This window comes from Lissotriton vulgaris, chromosome 9 (assembly GCF_964263255.1).
Source record: "Lissotriton vulgaris chromosome 9, aLisVul1.2, whole genome shotgun sequence".
Classification (NCBI taxonomy): Eukaryota; Metazoa; Chordata; class Amphibia; order Caudata; family Salamandridae; genus Lissotriton; species Lissotriton vulgaris.
This window is the reverse complement of record NC_141697.1, coordinates 123,817,281-123,830,858: the sequence shown is the minus strand read 5'-3', so window position 1 is coordinate 123,830,858 and position 13,578 is coordinate 123,817,281. Positions and strand designations below refer to the sequence as shown.

The 13,578-nt window shown below is 46.9% G+C and overlaps 1 protein-coding gene across 1 annotated transcript in view; it reads left to right on the top strand.

Annotated features, from left to right (window-relative positions):
- The first annotated feature begins 474 nt into the window (after positions 1 to 474).
- Positions 475 to 13,578, top strand: part of RAD51B (RAD51 paralog B) — a 240,030-nt gene continuing 226,926 nt past the window's right edge. The window contains exon 1 of the mRNA XM_086939432.1: positions 475 to 579. Coding sequence (XP_086795558.1) covers positions 496 to 579 — 84 coding nt within the window. The 5' untranslated portion in view covers positions 475 to 495. The remainder of the gene's footprint in view (positions 580 to 13,578) is intronic.

The window sequence follows — 13,578 nt, the reverse complement described above, 5'->3', positions numbered from 1 at the left end:
CACCACTCGTTTCACCCTATTAAGACCAAGCAAACCCACTCCTGTCACCTCAGTCCCATCTATACGACTATTGCTCAGCTAAAGTCTGCAATTGCTCGAAGCATATACCTTGATATTGATTTGTTATTTACATTCTTGCCCTCTGACATTTTGCCCTTTATGGATTGTTTTATTTCATTTAAATGAACTTACCTTTCATTTCATGGCCCAGTTAGTTCTGCCTACAAAACCTCATTGAGCAGAACTAACTGCAAAAGGGTTTTCCCTTTTCCTAAATAGTACTGTTTAAACTTGTTGCACTTATTTAAGGTACTCAGTTAATTAACGAAAGTCCAATTTCATTATGACAAAAATGTATTATTTTTGTACGCTGTAAATAAACTGCTTTTTGTTTAGAAATGTATTTAAGTAAACAAAAATAGATGGCAGTAAACTGCTCTTTGTCAGGTTGCACTAAAATATGATTTAATTTTCAGTCATAACAGGTCGTAAACCATGTCCAACAAAAAGATAAGGCGAACAGGACTACCCCAAGAATTGTGCGACCGACTAGGAAGACACAACATTATCACCTGTCAGGTGAGTACATATGTACATTTTTACTTTGTTGATTGAATTTTTTAGCCTATGTAGGACAACCTTTTCTTTTCATATGATCCCCCAGTTATTTTGTATTTTATGGAACAGGATTTCTGGCGCTTTTCCAACTTTTGGCATTGAGAGCCTGCTAACTAAATTCTATGTCAGGACCGGAGGCTTCAGATTATGCTATATCTTCCTTCGCTTTATTAACATAAAGAAACCACAGCAGCTCAGGAAAAGATATAATAAGAACACAAGATGCTTTAAACATAAAGCATTGACGTAATGTTCAACAAAAAATCAACAACAACTCCCAAGAGTCTCTTTGCTTATAATCATAGTCCACAGTCCTTTGTCTCTGTCCATCGTCCCTATATAACCGGACTTCCCATCATCTTCCTCCTCTTTCTTCGCTGCTCCCGCAGCCAGATAAGTGCTTTTCTATTTGTCTTCTTTTATTATGATTGACTGTCTTGCGGTCTTTGGGGACTCCTTGCATGGTTTATTCCCTTTCAGCGTCCCTGGTTGCGGGAACGTTCTGTCGTTCCTACGCGACTTTATTCCCACTTGTGTGCGGTGTGTACATAGACCGCAAGGGGGCGGCCTGTCGCCTCGCCGACCCTCCGGCGCGCCTCCGCAGTACGAGGAGCCGCGCCGTGGGGTCTGCTTGCGCAGGGGCCGACCCTCGCGTACCCCTCTGACACCTGGTGATCCGGGTCTGTACTTTCACAATTTTGACGCCCTCTGGGGTCTGTATAGCGGTTTTGACCGCGTGAATCGCCTTCGGGCGAGATCTGTGCACCTCTTTAACAGTGTGTGGCCTAGCGCGCTTGAGGGGTACGTAGACCCGGTCCCGGCGAGGAGGGTCTGCGCGCTTGGGGGTTGGTGCAGCCCACCTGCCACGTCAGCTGGCCCAAAACGTGATTGCAGCCGCTGGGCCTGCCCACATTCGAGAACTTTCTCGGTTGCCGCCCTCTTGGGTGCCCCGCATTTGCCCCTTGGTTCCGAGATGGAAGGGGAGTACGAGGAGGAGGCCTGCCCCTATCTGCAGGATGATGAGTTTTACCAAGCGGTGGACAACTCCATCTATCGTTGTGTGACGGAGGTGGTAGGGCCCATGGAGGACCGCCTTTCGGCCCGCATCGTGGAGGAGTGTGCGAAGCTGGCAGCGGCGCAGGTGCCGCCGTCCCCCGAACTCCCGGGGACATCCGGTGGGTTGCCGCCCGCTCCGAAGAGGCCCCGAGGTGAAGGGCCTTCATCGGAGGCCCAAGGCGTGGATAAGGGCGCTTTCGAGCGTCTTCGTGACGCCTTCCTGGCCAAGGCGACGGCGGTGCCTCCGACGCCCTTGGTGGAACCTGGCACTTCGGGCGGCCTGTCGACGGCGCCCGCCTCCCCGATCTACGACTCTCCGGACACGGATGACGACGGGGAGTCGACCCGTTCTTGGCTCCCGGTGCCTTCAGGGAAGGAGATGCCCCGAGATGAGTCGGGCATGCTGGACCCGGACGAGATCGTCCACCCCCGATCCGCGGCCTGGGCCCCGGGGGAGACGGTGGCGAAGTTGTCGCAGGCAGGTTGCGCAAGCCCTGGAGAAGGAGGCGAGGGGTTGCCTGCGCGGGGAATGCCCTCGGCCTACTTTGGAGGGGAAAGTGGCCATGACACCAGAATTGGACCCCAAGATGGCCACCTTCCTGGCGAAATTCATGAAGGACCCCAGGAAGGGGATCGACCGGTCCTGGCGGGCCTGCCAGGACAAGCTGTTGGATGCGGTCGGGCCCGCCACGAAGATCCTCGATATGGCGGAGGAGGCTCGAGCGAATGGCACCGCCATTTCACCGGAGGTGCTCTCCAACTGGGCCCAGAGGGTGATCGTATTCTTGGGCAACGCCAACTGTGCTCTGTCCACGGAGCGGCGGCGGTCGCTCCTTATCAAGCTGGACCCGAAGCTGGGGGACCTGGCCTCGTCGGAGGCAGGTGCCGTGGCCCAGGGTGGCCTCTTCGGTGAGCCTTTTATCCGCGAGCTTGGAAAGTTCGTGAACACGTTCACGTCGCAGGACAAGGCCCAGTCCAGCATCAAGAGGGTGTTCCACCAGCGTTTTTCTGGAGGGGCCGGTCGCGGCAGGGGCCGCGCGATCGGCCGTGGTCAGCAGACCAACAACCGTGGACAAGGCTCCGGGAGAGGTCAGTACCAGACCTCGGCCAACTACACCAATTTCTACCCCACGAGGGGACAGCGCTATGGTGGCAGAGGATTCAAGAAGAACTCCGGACAAGGAAATGCCCCCGGTGAGTGTACTTTGCTTGGATCAAGTTCCGATTGGGGGGCGGCTGGCAAGCTTTTACGGGGAGTGGGAATTGCTCACTGCCGATGCTTGGGTTTTGCAAACTGTGAGAGGTTTCCATATAGAGTTTCACGACCAACCAACTCAGGTGAGGCCCCCGCGCCCGATGGTTTTCTCAGACTCCGACGCGCGGTTGATAGACGGGGAGGTCTCGGACTTGCTGCGCAAGGGAGCCATCCGTCTATCAACGCGCCACCCACATGGGTTCCTCAGCAACGTCTTCCTGGTAGACAAGACGGATGGGGGCAAGAGGCCTGTGATCAATCTCAAGGAATTCAATGGGTGGTTGGTCTACCGTCACTTCAAGATGGAGGGGATCCACCTCCTTCGGGACGTGCTCCTCCCTCGGGATTGGATGGTGCGACTGGATCTCAAGGATGCCTACTTGGTCGTTCCCATCCACCCCCCTCATCGTCGTTTCCTACAATTCCTGTGGGACGGCAAGGTGTTCGAATTCACCGCCCTGCCGTTCGGTCTTTCTTCGGCCCCGTGGTGCTTCACGAAGGTCCTTCACCCGGTGGTGGAGTTTCTCAGAAGCCAGGAGGTCCGTATGATAGTATACCTAGACGACATCCTCCTCATGGGACAGTGCCCAGAGGTGCTGGCAGGACAGCTGCGTCAAGCTGTCGGCCTGCTTCAGAGACTGGGGTTCGTTGTCAACGGCTCCAAGTCGGTCTTGGTTCCCACTCAGCAGATCACCTTTTTAGGTTTCGTGGTGGACTCGGTACAGGCGGTCTTGAGCCTACCGGGTCGGAAGGTCGCAAAGATACGACACCTGCTTCGGCAGACGATCGCGAGGGATCGCACGTCACTGCGCCATGTCGCCAAGGTGGTGGGTCTTCTATCGTCCTCCATCCAGGCGATTTTCCCAGGCCCGCTGCACTACAGGGCTCTTCAGCGCCTGAAGGCGCAGCATTTGCGCCGTGGGATGTGTTACGACCAGTGGGTTCCCCTCACGGACGAAGTGAAGGAGGAGATGTCATGGTGGCTGTCTCACATGGAGGCATGGAATGGGCGAGCGATCTTCGGGTCGGCTCCAGACTTGATCATAGAGTCCGACGCAAGCAGGTCGGGCTGGGGCGCCCGGTGCGGGGATTTTTCCACCGGCGGCGCCTGGTCGTCAGCAGAACAACAATTGCATATCAATTGTTTGGAGCTCCTTGCGGGCTCCTTCGCGGTTCGCTGTTGGACCAAGGATTCGGTCAAGGCTTGTGTCCTGCTACGGATGGACAATGTTTCGGCGGTCCGATATGTGAACCACCTGGGAGGTCCTCGGTCCCGCGCTTTGGCGGATCTAGCGAAGGACTTCTGGGATTATTGCCTGTCTCGTCACATTGCGGTGACGGCAGAGTATCTGCCAGGCCAGTCCAATCAAGTAGCGGATTGGCACTCTCGACATCTCAGGGATGCCAGCCAGTGGAAACTGGATCCGGGAGTCTTCCGGTGGCTACTTTCCCTTTGGGGCCCCTTCTCGGTGGACCTCTTCGCGTCCCGTCTCGACCACCAGCTGCCGCGGTTCTACAGCTGGAGGCCGGACCCTCTGGCGGAGGCCACGGACGCGTTCTTACAGGATTGGAGTCGGGAACAACCGTTTGCGTTTCCCCCGTTCTCCATGATCATGCGAACGGCGGCTCAAATACGCCGCCAGGGTGCGGACCTGGTGTTGGTTACACCGCTGTGGAGGTCTCAAGTATGGTTTCCGGTTCTTCTGGAACTTTCCTGGGATTTTCCAATCCTACTCCCCCTGTTTCCTCTGCTCCTGACGAGCCCGGATCAGGAACCTCACCCTCTCGTCGTGCAGAACACTCTCCGCCTCGTGGCGTGGAGGCTCTCAGGAGACGCTGGACGCTCCCGGGCCTTTCGGGGTCAGCTGAGCACTTGCTCTCCAAAGCATGGGCCGATAGTACGACGAAGCGTTACAGATCCGCTTGGCTTAAGTGGATGCGTTGGTGTTTACGAAGGGATCTGGATCCCGTGGTCGCAGGCCTCGTTCCCGTGCTGAATTTTCTAGTGCATTTGGCCGACAAAGGACTAGCGTATAGGACGATCAATGCTATTCGATCGGCGATTTCTGCTGGCCATGATAACATCGATGGCCATCCGGTAGGGGAACATCCTTTTGTGTGCCGGCTTCTGCGCGCTGTTCGCCTCGCGCTGCCGCCAGAGCCCAGGTACTCCGTCCTTTGGGACGTCAATTTGGTTCTGAATTTGTTCCTGTCGTGGCCGGCCAATTCCTATCTGTCTCTTAAAGAGCTGTCGGCGAAGTTAGCCATGTTGTTATGTCTGGTCTCTTGTAGGCGCGTCTCGGACGTGCGCGCGCTGGATGTTTCTGCACGCATTTTTTCCCCGGATGGGGTTACCTTTACGGTGGGCCGACGCACTAAGACGTCGTCGCGTTCCGTTTCTTATCCAGCCTTTACTGACACTCCTAAGTTGTGTGTCGTGCAATGCCTCAAAGCTTATGAGGACCTGACCTTGGATCTGCGCCCTCCGGGCGAGCGTCAGTTGTTGATTGCCCTGCGGAAGCCACACAAAGCTGTCTCTTCCCCCACTATTGCTCGGTGGGTGCGTTGGGTCATGCAGGAAGCGGGCATCAATACTTCTCTCTTTGGAGCACACTCCGCCAGGGGAGCCATGGCCTCTAAGGCATTCTCGGTGGGTGCTCGTCTGGAGGACCTTATGCGAGCTGCGGACTGGTCCTCGGATTCCACCTTCAAGAGGTTTTATTTTAAGCCGGTGGTGGATTTGGCTCAGTTGGTGGTAAGTAAGCTTTAAACTAGCATAATCTGAAGCCTCCGGTCCTGACATAGAATCGAAATTTGCCTAGCTTACGTAACGGTAAGTTTCAATTCTATTAAGGACACGGAGGCGAGGATTATCCCACCCGGACTACGGTGGTGTCTCTACCCACCCGTATGGCAGTAAGTAAAGCGTTTTCCTTTACGTTGTCAGTACTGTGTTGTTCTCTGCATGCTCCTCGCCTTGTTGTCGCATTTCCTGGGCCACCTCGCTGATGCTGTTCCTTTTTTGGCAGGCAACGACGGTGCTAAACAGGACCAATGAGGCTTAAGCGTGATCTGCGCGAAGAAAGAGGAGGAAGATGATGGGAAGTCCGGTTATATAGGGACGATGGACAGAGACAAAGGACTGTGGACTATGATTATAAGCAAAGAGACTCTTGGGAGTTGTTGTTGATTTTTTGTTGAACATTACGTCAATGCTTTATGTTTAAAGCATCTTGTGTTCTTATTATATCTTTTCCTGAGCTGCTGTGGTTTCTTTATGTTAATAAAGCGAAGGAAGATATAGCATAATCCTCGCCTCCGTGTCCTTAATAGAATTGAAACTTACCGTTACGTAAGCTAGGCAAATTTCGATTCTCACTGAAAGTGTTGTTCCCTTTAAACATGGTGACTGAGTAGCAATGGCAATTTGCATATTTTGCTTTTAGGCAAGTCCATGGTAAAATTGTGGAACGGCTGTGCAAGTGCCATATTTGAAATACCCATTGTTGGATGCAATTTGGCCTTAAGCCAACCCATGGGTATATACCATTACAAGAAAGATGGCAAGCAACCGTGTGACACTGCAGACAGGGCTGGAGTCAGTCTTTGTTCACTAGCCCGCATCCTTCTAGCCCTTAGTTAAGCTCTCTTCACACCAAACTGGCTTGTGTGATGTGGCTTCAAATTTAGGAAGGAGAAACCCTTGTTGAAAAGGGAGGGGGTTCTAAACAGACAAAAAAACACAGGTTCCCTTTTCATGTGGTCTAGGAGAAGAGACTTGCGTCTCTTGGGGGTTACAGAAGGAGCTTAGGGTGAGCCAACACACGTGTTAAAGTTGTTAAGGGATCGACAAATTCACAATCAATTTCAATATCCCTTAGAAAACATCATTTTGCCTCTCTGAACATAGCATAAGATAATGAGGATGTAAACACTATTTTTATAAAAAAGAAATTTTTATTTATTGTTATATATAATGTTTTCTGTTCATACCATCTTATCGAGCAAATACATACATCTATTCATTTAAAAATATATTAAAAACATTTGGTATAGCATTTTATTTCACAAAAGTCAAAAATTGCAGTTTAAAAAGGTTCTTTCAATGTAACAAATTTATCACACAAACAAAAATTGTCGACGCGGCGTTTCGGTGATATTATGTCGTCACCTTCTTCAGGACAGTGTGTAAGTTAAAATCACTATAAATTTAAAACACAAAGGATAACATGTTAACATTTAATGTATTTAATCTGTGGCAGAACAGAATTTAACTGTAACCTATATAGTTTATCCAGCATAAATCCTATGTTCAAAACAATACATATTCATTGAGCCTTGCCGGCACTACTATTTGCACTCTCTATATTATGGATATTTCAAAAAATAAGCCTATATATTATTTGTACATCCCACAACTTTAGTTTGGTCACACCCTTTTACTTGCATCCCTTCATGCCTATTGTTCTAAGGCGATAGGTTGGACATCGATACCTGTATTACCTTAGATATCTCTTGTTGGTCATCATTATCTTAATGTTATTATGATGACTTGTAGCCTTTTTAACTTAAATCTGGGGTGTATTAGGTTTATACATACCTCCAATTAAGTTGTTGATTGGTCAGTCGCTTTTTTTTAAAAGGAATTGGCGATATGTGACCGTATTGGAGTTATCGATTTCTGTGAAATAATTAAATAAACCGGGTCATTAGATCAACCCTGGGTATTGTTTTTGTTTTGTCTCAATAAATCTTACTTATGGTTTCTTTTACCTTTCTCTAATAAAATTTCCTCTCCAGTGGAGTGGGTCAGTATTATTCCGCCGCTCCGTTACTGTCTAAAATCATCGTGCCTGTCGAGAGATTCTATATATTAGTCGTCGTTTTGGCTTATTTCGCACATTGTTAAACATCCTATTTTTACTAGCGTTATCCTATTTTGTTCCCTGACTTTTAGGCTGGAATCGTAAGTACCTGGGATTCTTCACAGACAAGTCTTAAGCATAGGATGGTATCACTTTTCTTCACCCGGTCTGTTGGTCAGATTTTCTGTCTTGAAAAAACCGGGAAACACAAATTGTTGAGATTTAGCTAAGAATTAAAGTCAGGGCTCTCGCATTGTTAGACAACCGGGATACACAAAAATGTGGGAACTTAGCTCAGAACTAAAGCAAGGCTTTCTATTTTTAATGCTCTGTTTGCAGGTCTATTGCTCTTACCTTTGATCATCTTTTTTATAGAAAACAACAGGGGGAAGAACGGTTATTTAGTCTCTAGGAAAGAATGAGAGTGTAAACAAACCCGCAGCGGAATGATAAAAGAATATAAAATAGTGCTCAGTGAATTATATACAACGCTAAGATGGCCGCCACATCTAACGAAAGAGTATAACCCGTCTGAAAATAAAACCCCAGGTGTAATGGTTTAAGCATAATTGACCTATTAAGAGGCCTATAAAAGCATGAGAACCGCCAGTGGCCAGTAAACACTACCTGCAAGACGGCCAAGGTGGACGCCCGGAAAACGCGAGGAGGAAAACTTCAAGTAAGTACAGCCCGACCCGAGCCCTAGAAAATAGTTAAACCCTTGATATTTTCCAATTAGAAAACAAAAACTAGTTTGAGCTAAACTAGAGACTAAATAACCGTTCTTCCCCCTGTTGTTTTCTAGATAAAATAAGAATTACTCCCGTGTTTTTAAGACGAGCTTCGCCACAAAAGCAAGTGCGAGCTTCTATAAAAAAGATGATCAAAGGTAAGAGCAATAGACCTGCAAACAGAGCATTAAAAATAGAAAGCCTTGCTTTAGTTCTGAGCTAAGTTCCCACATTTTTGTGTTTCCCGGTTTCCCCAAGACCAGAAATAAAAATCTGACCAAAATACCGGGCGAAGAAAAGGAAGACCGTCCTCTGCTTAAGACTCACCTGTGAAGCGTCCCAGGTATTTACGATTCCAGTTTAAAAGTTAGGGAACTAAATAGGAAAATAGTAGTGAAAATAGGATGTCTAACAATGCGATAGCCCTGACTTTAATTCTTAGCTAAATCTCAACAATTTGTGTTTCCCGGTTTTTTCAAGACAAAAAATCTGACCAACAGACCGGGTGAAGAAAAGTGATACCATCCTATGCTTAAGACTTGTCTGTGAAGAATCCCAGGTACTTACGATTCCAGCCTAAAAGTCAGGGAACAAAATAGGATAACGCTAGTAAAAATAGGATGTTTAACAATGTGCGAAATAAGCCGAAACAACGACTAATATATAGAATCTCTCGACAGGCACGATGATTTTAGACAGTAACGGAGCGGCGGAATAATACTGACCCACTCCACCGGAGAGGAAATTTTATTAGAGAAAGGTAAAAGAAACCATAAGTAAGATTTATTGAGACAAAACAAAAACAATACCCAGAGGTGATCTAATGACCCGGTTTATTTAATTATTTCACAGAAATTGAGAACTCCGATACGGTCACATATCGCCGATTCCTTTTAAAAAAAAAAAAAGCGACTGACCAATCAACAGCTTAATTGGAGGTATGTATAAACCTAATACACCCCAGATTTAAGTTAAAAAGGCTACAAGTCATCATAATAACATTAAGATAATGATGACCAACAAGAGATACCTAAGGTAATACAGGTATCGATGTCCAACCTATCGCCTTAGAACAATAGGCATGAAGGGATGCAAGTAAAAGGGTGTGACCAAACTAAAGTTGTGGGATGTACAAATAATATATAGGCTTGTTTTTTGAAATATCCATAATATAGAGAGTGCAAATAGTAGTGCCGGCAAGGCTCAATGAATATGTATTGTTTTGAACATAGGATGTATGCTGGATAAACTATATAGGTCACAGTTAAATTCTGTTCTGCCACAGATTAAATACATTAAATGTTAACATGTTATCCTTTGTGTTTTAAATTTATAGTGATTTTAACTTACACACTGTCCTGAAGAAGGTGACGACATAATATCACCGAAACGCCGCGTCGACAATTTTTGTTTGTGTGATACATTTGTTACATTGAAAGAACCTTTTTAAACTGCAATTTTTGACTTTTGTGAAATAAAATGCTATACCAAATGTTTTTAATATATTTTTAAATGAATAGATGTATGTATTTGCTCGATAAGATGGTATGAACAGAAAACATTATATAACAATAAATAAAAATTTCTTTTTTATACAAATAGTGTTTACATCCTCATTATCTTATGCTATGTTCAGAGAGGCAAAATGATGTTTTCTAAGGGATATTGAAATTGATTGTGAATTTGTCGATCCCTTAACAACTTTAACACCTGTGTTGGCTCTCCCTAAGCTCCTTGTGTGATGTGGCCACTCACCCACGACTTTTACTCAAACAGCACATCTGTTCTGTACTTCGAGATGGTCACAGTGTTCTAGATATGGCATTCCAGCCAGCTGAAAGGCGGAGCAGGCCCCGAGAAGCATGCAGGTGGTATCAGCAGAGGTGTTTACAGCTTCTGATTGCACCATCCAAGTCTCCTCGGAAGATGAACATGTTCCTCTCTGCCTAATGTAAGAGAATGGACCTTAAATCTTTAAAGGACGTAAAGCTCATGCATGTTGTTTGCTGCACAATATTACAAAATATCCTTGACCTATTCCAAAGCTAGTTCTCCAGACAATTTTGACATTAATATTTTCCCTTCTATTTGTAGCACCTTAATCTAAAATCAAATCAATAAATTGTGATGAATATATAAATCTATGATCAATGATCAGAATATTTTTTTAAAGACCTTTTTATTGGAAGTAAAGCGAACAATGGCAGTAAGCATTACACATTGCAGCATCAAGTCATGATCATTCAAATTCCCATCAATCTCCCGAAACCCCCCCCCCCCCCGGTCCCCACACCCACCCATCAATTCATCGGGCAGCATTGTAGTCTTTTGAGAACATAGTCCACCCGATAGGTATTCAATTTCTCCCATATCTTAGTCCATTTATTTTGACAGCCCCTGCTTTCATAGACAATCTCTGTGTTAGCATGCATAATCCATGTCTCGCTTCCAATCATTCAGTTGTGGTGCTAGTTCTGCCCTCTACAGTCAAGCAATTTTGTGCTAGGCCAACATTAATCCCAATGCCATCCATATCTGATCCATATGGGTGATGTCAGTTGCTTCCAAAATATTCAAGAGGCACCATTTTGCAGAGGCCCCTATGTGGCTTCCACAAATGTAATTTAAACAAGTAACCACGGACTCCCAGTAGCGCTGAATTCCTGGGCAACTCCTTATCATGTGGGAAAATGTTTCCTATTTGCCCACAGTGCCTAGCACACAGTCGGGTCATTACCCGAGCAGTGCATGCATAAAAACATCAGTGTAAAATTGAGTGAGGGAAGAGAGCCTTTTTAGGCATGTGATCATCCAATAACCTAACTTCAAGCAATGATGGTTTGGAGGTCTCCTTACCCATAGGCAACACCTTCTGCAATGTTTGACGTATTTGCAAGTACCCATTGGTTTCAGTGGGCTCTAGTTGATATTCACTTTGTAGGTCAGCGAATGTGTCAGGAATCAATGGCATTGTAACATAATTGAGTCTACCAGCAAGGTCAAGAAAGCCAAATACCTTCTGGTTCGCCATTACTCTTTGTGGAAACGAAGATATCCAAGCAACAAGTTCTTGATCAGCACATTATTAAAATATATTCATGGAATGCATCACAAGAATTTCAAGATGGCCACCAAGAGATTTAGAAGGAGTTCCAGGTGGTCTAGTGTTTCAAGCCAATTCAGGTTGAGGTGTGTGCATGTGCAGAACGCGGCACACTTCAACTAAATTTCTAAGGAGAGTGGAATTTGTTTTGGCAGTGAGCTTGTTCTGAGGAGAATTAGTGTCTCCTCAGCGCACTGATTGTTGAGCAGGATTTCGGCCACCGAGCATGTCCCGTGAGAGTGTAGATGAAAACCGTGTCTACAGTACTTGTAATTGAGCAGCAAGTCGTGAGTAGTGTCTTTGACATATCATGAAGAGAAACCAGAGAACTGTGTATCTTGGCATGAGGAATAACATAGTATTCCGACAATGTTCCTAGATCGAGAGAGAGAGTATGATTATTGGGAGCCTTCAGAGTTTTATTAAAAAAGGCATTGGCAAGAAATAAGAGAAATAGCAATATCAACTTGGACAGAGACTGTGAATAAAAACAAGCTTAAGAACAGAGTTAAGGAACAAGCACAATATTTATAAGGAATACATCTCCCCACACCCAAACAAAATCTTTATATATATATATGGGGGACTGGTAACTTCGGTTTCCGCCATGACCGACCGGAGGATGCAAGAAGACCGAGGTATTTTATCTCAGGAAGGCGATCTGTCTAGCATTTGACAGCCACTTCTCGCATTTCATCTGAGCGCATCTGGTAGCTGCGGTGTTCAAGGGGACACAGCGAGGACCCATTTTGTTCCAGTGGCTCTGTGACCCACCCGACTCACCTGAAGCCTGCACTGCACATATTATCGTTCACTGCTCCACGCCACCAGCTCGGGATGCCATGATGGGGTATGCTGGGAAATGGAGTACACTAACTATGCACGTGGACTCTGGCTGGTGCGCAAACCGCGTTAGGAGGAGGGACACAGGTGCCGGCAATTATTTAAATCAGGAGGAGATCATTCGAAGTGGAGCTTAACAGCGAATGGCGCTGAAGAAGGCGCAACCGCCGAAATGCATTCGCCAAGCTGGGACTGCACGGAATAAAGATGTGTCTAACCTGATTCCCCTTGCGCCCTCTGCTCTTTTCTTTGGAAGGGATTTTCGTCATATTTTTTGAGCTTGCCAGCAGCTCAGTCCAGAAGGCCCTGCAGCACGAAAGTGAACCCGAAGCTCAACTGGCACGTTGCTGCTTGCAGCATATCTTCAAACCAGGGGACTGGTAACTTCGGTTTCCGCCATGACCGACCGGAGGATGCAAGAAGACCGAGGTATTTTATCTCAGGAAGGCGATCTGTCTAGCATTTGACAGCCACTTCTCGCATTTCATCTGAGCGCATCTGGTAGCTGCGGTGTTCAAGGGGACACAGCGAGGACCCATTTTGTTCCAGTGGCTCTGTGACCTACCCGACTCACCTGAAGCCTGCACTGCACATATTATCGTTCACTGCTCCACGCCACCAGCTCGGGATGCCATGATGGGGTATGCTGGGAAATGGAGTTCACTAACTATGCACGTGGACTCTGGCTGGTGCGCAAACCGCGTTAGGAGGAGGGACACAGGTGCCGGCAATTATTTAAATCAGGAGAAGATCATTCGAAGTGGAGCTTAACAGCGAATGGCGCTGAAGAAGGCGCAACCGCCGAAATGCATTCGCCAAGCTGGGACTGCACGGAATAAAGATGTGTCTAACCTGATTCCCCTTGCGGCCTCTGCTCTTTTCTTTGGAAGGGATTTTCGTCATATATATATATATCATGGGGTACTGGGAGGAGGAAATTGCGTACAGATCGTCTATGTATAAAAAGCATGTCATTAGATGGATGCGATACATAGACGATATTTTTGTAGTCTGGGAAGGCAATGAAGAACAAGCAATTGACTTTGTGTGCACATTGAATGAAAACACATTCAACTTGCAATTTACACATCATTGGTCTAAAGATTC